The sequence below is a fragment of the Sinocyclocheilus anshuiensis genome, unplaced genomic scaffold, assembly GCF_001515605.1.
Source record: "Sinocyclocheilus anshuiensis isolate Anshui unplaced genomic scaffold, SAMN03320099.WGS_v1.1 scaffold1463, whole genome shotgun sequence".
Taxonomy (NCBI): Eukaryota; Metazoa; Chordata; class Actinopteri; order Cypriniformes; family Cyprinidae; genus Sinocyclocheilus; species Sinocyclocheilus anshuiensis.
In genome coordinates, this window is record NW_015536784.1 from 746,253 (window position 1) to 752,814 (window position 6,562).

General features: G+C 36.5%; 2 protein-coding genes across 3 annotated transcripts in view; both read left to right on the plus strand.

Annotated features, from left to right (window-relative positions):
• The window catches only part of LOC107655759 (mitochondrial translational release factor 1-like), a 6,097-nt gene extending 4,736 nt beyond the window's left edge, over positions 1–1,361 (plus strand). The window contains exons 6-7 of one of the 2 annotated variants that reach the window (XM_016443342.1): positions 596–732; positions 1,107–1,361. In XM_016443342.1, coding sequence (XP_016298828.1) covers positions 596–732; positions 1,107–1,316 — 347 coding nt within the window. In that variant the 3' untranslated portion in view covers positions 1,317–1,361. The remainder of the gene's footprint in view (positions 1–595; positions 733–1,106) is intronic. The other variant, XM_016443346.1, reaches the window with a different exon arrangement.
• An 824-nt stretch (positions 1,362–2,185) lies between these two features.
• On the plus strand, positions 2,186–6,562 carry LOC107655774 (F-box only protein 5-like). Its single transcript, XM_016443355.1, has 5 exons — positions 2,186–2,358; positions 3,079–3,739; positions 3,829–3,919; positions 5,861–6,037; positions 6,137–6,562. Exons 2-5 carry the CDS (start codon positions 3,105–3,107, stop codon positions 6,386–6,388), a joined length of 1,155 nt encoding a protein of 384 aa, XP_016298841.1. The 5' UTR covers positions 2,186–2,358; positions 3,079–3,104; the 3' UTR covers positions 6,389–6,562.

Genomic DNA, 6,562 nt, shown 5'->3' on the forward strand with positions numbered 1-6,562 from the left:
TCTGTCTGTCTGTCTGTCTGTCTATCTATCTATCTGTCTGTCTGTCGTCTGTGTCTATCTATCTATCTATACATTTAAATACATTTGCATTTATTTGATCAATAAATACAATAAAAACAGTAATATTTTGAAATATATTACAATTTAAAATAACTGTTTTATATTTGAATATATTGTAAAATATAATTTATTCTTTTGATGCAAAGCTTTTTCAGTGTCTTCAGTGTCTCATGATCCTTCAGAAATCATTCTAATATGATTAGCAGATATTATTTATTAATAATGGTTCTTATTATTTTCAATGTTGGAAACCGTTTTTTGTTTGCTGAAGACTGGAGTAATGATGCTGAAAATTCAGCTTTGCATCACTGGAATACATTTTAAAATATATTCAAATAGAAAACAGTTATTTTAAATTGTAGTAATATTTCAAATTTATTGTAGTTTTGATCAAATAAATACAGCCTTGATGGGTATATAAGATTCTTAAAAAAATCTTAATTATTCCAAACTGTTGACCAGTAGAGTGTGCATATATAGATAGATACATAGATAGATAGGAGTGAGACTTCTCTATGTTTTGTTGTAATTTCAGGGACAGTGGCTGAATGTCAGCAGGAACGCTCTCAGATCAAGAACAAAGAGACAGCCATGACGTTACTGCGAGCCAAACTCTACAGCGCCCGGCTGGAGGAGGAGACCAGTAAGAGATACCTGGCTCGAAAACTACAGGTATATTAATTCATTAGTCTTTTTAAATTATGATATTAATTAAGCATGAAATCAGCATTGAACCTATTTACTTTCTGAATTAACTTTCCTGCAAATGACTTATAAGTGCACCTTATAAAAAAAAAAAGCCTTTATAGTCTTTTATCAAAATATAATCTTGCTCTTCCTCTGAAATAACGTCTTGATCCAGTAAATTCCTGCCATTCATTTAGTTTATTTAAATATCCTGTTTAACGTGGAAAATGTGTTGCATTTAGTCAAATGGGTTGCGAACAGCAACTCACATTGACTTTAACTTTATTAATATCAGATATAATTGTTTTTACTGATATTATTTGGTATATATAAACTGCATTTTACTTCTCTTGTAATAGATTGGCACCAAAGGCAGATCAGAGAAAATCAGGACTTATAACTTCTCTCAGGACCGGATCACTGATCACAGGATTGGAAAAACCATTCACGACGTGCATGGATTTTTACAAGGAGAGGAACTGCTCGAGGAGATGATTGTGTTTCTGCAACAGTTTTCTGAACAGGAATCTCTTATGGACGTTCTCCAAGACAGTGATCAGAATCAGTAGTTATTTGCGGCAATAAAGAAATGTGTAAAAGTTTGGGTGTCAGATTGAATTGTAAGCACAGTCTGAGAAAAAGAGCGTAGTGTATCTCACTCCTCTGAGGAGTTTCTCAAACACTCTTTGTTTTCTCTTGAACTCTTACACAGCAGTGTGAAATGCTTTTGGTGGGGTGTTCGTTTTGTTTTCAGCCAGTTTGACTTTTCCAGCTGTTTGAGATTTTTATACTATATATTTCTATACTATATATTTCTATACTAATATAATTTAAATAATATCAACATCACAATTATTAAATATATTAATTGCATATACATTTACGTGACAATTTATAACAATACACTAATTTATATATATAGAGAGAGAGAGAGCATACAATATTAATATTGTATATATAATATTAAACAAGAATTTAAAAAGCTGTGATTTAAAATACTGGAAATATTAGGGAATCCCGAGTATGTGATTTCCAAGTCTGAAAAAGTCATATAAATTAGTTTATGTATGTTATACTCAGCTTAAATATTAAAATTTGATGGGCTATAAACTGCTCTTTGTGAGTTAAAACACTTGTGATTTTTTGAGATATATTACTTTTTCAGACCTGGAAATCACATACTCAATATTTAAATATTTACAGCTTTTTAAATTCTCGGTATATATAGGCTCGGTTAAACCAACAACAAATCACTTTTAAAGTCCACCTTTATTGACTTTTTACATTTTTTTCAAAAAGGCGCTTTTTTTCCGAAGCTCGCCTTTCATTAGGTGGCGCTCTTTATGCACCATGACGTCGCCGTTGAACGTGCGTCATGACGTCAGTTGAGTCGTCCGCCCGCGCTTTCATTGGCTGCGGGACTTTTAAAGATATTCCGCTGCGCTCTGATTGGCTCGAAGGTTTGGTCGCCAAATTTCAAATGCATTTGCAAGTGGCGCTTTTTCTCCAAACCCACTGACTATTGTGTTGCCGCTTAAATGCTTGTGCGACCAGGACACGTTTCTAAGGACATATGAGGCATATATAAAAGTGCTTTTCTTTTTTTTAAAGGTAAGAGACAACAGCTTTAATGTAATTTTTTTGTAAATTCGGCAAAATAGGAACTTTTGGAGAGGATTTTAAATCTGTAAATACTAGATGCTGCGTTTCCCTCTATGTGATAGTCTCAGATTTAAGTTTAATATTGCATTTTTGTTAAATATAATGTAAATATTTATACTCGAGAAAGCATTGCAAGAAACCAAATGAGCAATTTTCGTGTAAGAACATAGATTTTAAGTTTAATTTTAAGCTAGCATGTGGTGTATCATGAGTAGCCACGTCAGGAATGCGCGCAAAATGAAAAACACAAATTAATCACATAAAAATAAATGCATCACCTAGGTAACATTTAAACACATCGTGTATTATGCAATAACAAGTATGTATTTTGAGATGTATTATCAGTGTGTCTTAATACCCAAGTTGTAGTGCTTAAAACGAGAAGTCATTTATTTGAGTCTAAAACTGTGGGTGGATTAACTTGTATTTTATGTATATTGATATATTCTGTAATTCTTTATATTGATGTAACGTTAGACGCGTACAACATCAAGAGAGTCAACAAGTTAATGCAATTCCAGTATATACTCATTTACTGGTAGTACATATCATAACTAGTAGTCTGGCCTATGTGGATTTATGGGAAATGCTCATGTTACTAATGATACATATAACCAGGGTCAACAATTTGTGCAAACTTTAACATGTCTTGTTTCTCATTTCCTCTAGTTTGCTGTGTCTGGATCAGCCTCAATATGAAGTGTCCAAGCTACAGTGATGATTCACCAGTTTTATACCACATGGAGAAAGCTGAAACAGACCTCGGTGAGATGAAGGGCCACACGGTTTCGCCACGGATATGTGCCCCGCGCTCCCCCGTGGCAGCCAACATCTCCACTCCTATGGAGGCCAGAAGCAAAGGCCCCCACAATAAAGAAAACTACCAGAATAAGCGTCATTCTCTAGAGGTGGCGTCAGACGACGAGGTGATTCTCAGCAGTAGCGGCCTAACCGAGGACAGCGGCTACCTTTCCCTCCAAAACAGCCGGGTGGATCATGGGGATGTGGATGGCACGGACTCACTGGAGAGGAGTGAAGAGAAATGCGTGTCCTCTCAGTCCTTGGATGTGGAGTGTCATTCTGCGCCCTGTCTGCCCGTGTTGAAGTTTCAGGAGGAGGTGTGCAGAGAACTGGCTAAAAGCTTTAAAAAGAGCAAAAGTTACGACTGGACTGTCGTTGATAAGGTTGCAGAGAATTACGGGCTGCATAATGTGATCGGTGGGAAGATGGGACGGCAGTTTGTGGACATCCTCTGCGGCCTGTTGAGGAAAGACATGAGGCATATCCTTGCCAGGATATTGGGCCTGTTGGGAGATTGTGACTTAGTGAGGTAACTTCCTGTTTAGTTTCATTTCTCCTGTGGCTTGGTCTGTATCTCGCACTGAATCAGAATGACTGACTGTTTTTGGTCTTTTGCAGCTGTAAAAAAGTGAGCCAGACGTGGCGGAAAATCATTTGTGAAGATCAGGTGGCCCTTTGGCGCTGCAGAGAAGCAGAAAGAACGTTAAGGGTAAGAGACTTGGGGGGCCGTTTACATGACAACGTTTTCAGCCAAAAACAGGAAACTTTTAATGCGCTTTGCCTGTTCGTTTACACGACAATGGCGTTTTGGAGACTGAAAACATATATTTTTGAAAACGGGTTTCAAAGTGCAAGTTTTTGAAAATGCCATCGTTATCGTTTCCGTGTAAACACCCAATACGGGAATCTTTGAAAACAGTGACATCATGTGCGTAGTAGGTGTTAGGTTTTATTTGTATTTTTTTGTAGTACGTGTTAGGTATGTAGACTAGTGGTCGACTGATACTGGTTTTTTTTGACAGCCGATGCCGATATCTTGGAAAGCAGGGTGGCCGATATAATTTTATTTATTTTAATTAATATTTAAGAAATTAAAAATAATTTGAAAATGGATTAAAAAATAAATGTTAAATAAACACACTTATACTTTAGAAGTATTTTTCAAAAATAAATAAATATATTTAGTAAAAAATATAATAAAAAAGGAAGTAAACACTGTAACCAACAGGGCACTCAGTATTCTGGGAAGTTTGTGTGCATTCGAATCGGCCAAACAGGAAAACTTACCTGCCGATATTTAAAAAATTCCAAATATCGGCCGATATATCGGCCATGGCGATATATCGGTCGACCACTAATGTAGACATGCGCAGTACGTGTCGATTTTAAAGGCAAGCGCGAACAAACATATACAACAATGGCGGAGTACATGGTACTGTTGTTGCTGCTCAAGAGTTTGCTAACGCTTCTTCTGCAAAGTGTGGATTTACTTCACCAATATTACAACCAACAGCGGAGACGCATCATATAATCGTCACTTCCCTACAGGTACTGTTTACTAACAAGGTGACAGCGCCAACTACTGGCCTGGCATACGTAATACAGCGTTTCTGGCCATTTTTGCAGATATGTGTAAATGCGAATCGCTTTGAAAACGTTGTCGTGTATACGTGAAACTTTTTAAAAATGCAAGGGAAAAACTTTTCCGTTTTTGACTACACCGTTGTCAAGATGCTAAGTATGGATTAAACTGTGTGCTTGAAGCAAAAATACCAATTAACCTAGAATTGAAAGTATAATTGATATTTGGATTTCCTTCTACATGACTGAAATAAAAACTTGGATGTATAATAGAAATTTGTTTGCTCATGAAAATCATATGCATGCCTTTGCAAAAACTACAATGGTGAGGGTTATTATAGTTAATTCAAATTAAATCCATGAAACTTGAAATAATTTCATAATTATATTTAGATTTTAGTACTTAATATTTAAATAAAAATGTCAAATAAATGTTTAAACTGAAATAAAAAATGTTTTTAATAAAATAACTTATTTCAGCCAGTTGCCAAGAAAACATCTCTCATTAAAATTTAGTTTAACTTGAAGTTCTAAAATAACTAAAATGAAAACGGAAATAAAAATGTAATAGGATATTAAAAAACAAACTAATAAAAATTACAAAAATACACAACAATTACTAAAATGCTAACTAAAATTAAAAAAACGCAAGGGAAAAACTTTAAAGTGTAAACGTAGCCTTACAGAACAAAATCGGACCAGTTCATCCATGTGGCTTTGTAATTAAAACTTTAAAGGGGAAGTACATGAAAACATTTTTTTTAATTCTGTCATTTGTTCACCCTCATGTCATTACAAAGTCATATGACGTTCTTCTGTGGAACACAAAAGAAGATATTTTGAAGAATGTTTTTAACCAATTTCAGTCCCCAAAAAAATACAACGGGACCCGAAACTGTTTGGTTACAAACAGTATACGAAATATCAATCTTGGTCTTACATGTACCTTCGTAAAACCTGCAGAAACACTGGTAGAAAGTGTGCTTATGTGTCGTTCAAAAGGATAGAAACCTTCATAATTGCTTGGTTATGTTCCAGTTCTAAAAATGTTCGTCTTTGTTGCTTTCAGGACTCTGGCCGCCCCACGGGCTCATTATCACGAGACTTCACCTTGAGCAGGGTGGTGTTCTCCTGCATGCAGACCGTCGCCTCTACGCCCGTTCACAAGGCCATTAAGAAGCCGCAGTGCAAGACGGGTGGAGCACAAAACGCATCCAAGCCAAGTCGCTTCCAACAGTTTCATGAGGTAAAAAAACATCCCCCAGTAACACCAAATTGTGTCTGTTTACTGATACATGCATGACTTTAGTTGCATGTGGTTTATAATCGTGTTGTTTTCTTCTAGGTTGCCCGATCGCTCAAACAGCATGAATCTCTGCGGTCGTGTATCCTCTGCGGCTCTGCAGCACGGTTCGACGCAGCCATGCAGAGGGCCATATGCACACGCGGCAGCTGTGCTTTTGACTTTTGCACATTGTGTCAATCAGCGTTCCACAGCTCTGCCCCGTGCCGCAATTCTGTCCGGACCATCTCCGCTTCACAAAAAACACTCATCGCCGGCTCGGCTCGAAGCAAAAGGAACGTCCGTCGCCTCTGAGCACCAGACGGGAAAATGTTACAAGAACTTTTAAAGAACTACCTTTAGGATCTTAACTGTTTTGAAAGACTTTTAAAAATAGGTGTGTTTTATAATCTTCCTAAATGTGAAGTGAATTTGGCCATGTTTGTGGTCACTGCACAAAGTGAAAAAACTACAATCATCCTCTATGCC

Coding starts and splice junctions, on each gene's coding strand:
- LOC107655774 (XM_016443355.1), top strand. CDS start 3,105: ATGAAGTGTCCAAGCTACAGTGATGATTCACCAGTTTTATACCACATG. Junction 3,740..3,828: donor GGAGATTGTGACTTAGTGAG/GTAACTTCCTGT, acceptor GGTCTTTTGCAG/CTGTAAAAAAGTGAGCCAGA. Junction 3,920..5,860: donor AAGCAGAAAGAACGTTAAGG/GTAAGAGACTTG, acceptor TGTTGCTTTCAG/GACTCTGGCCGCCCCACGGG.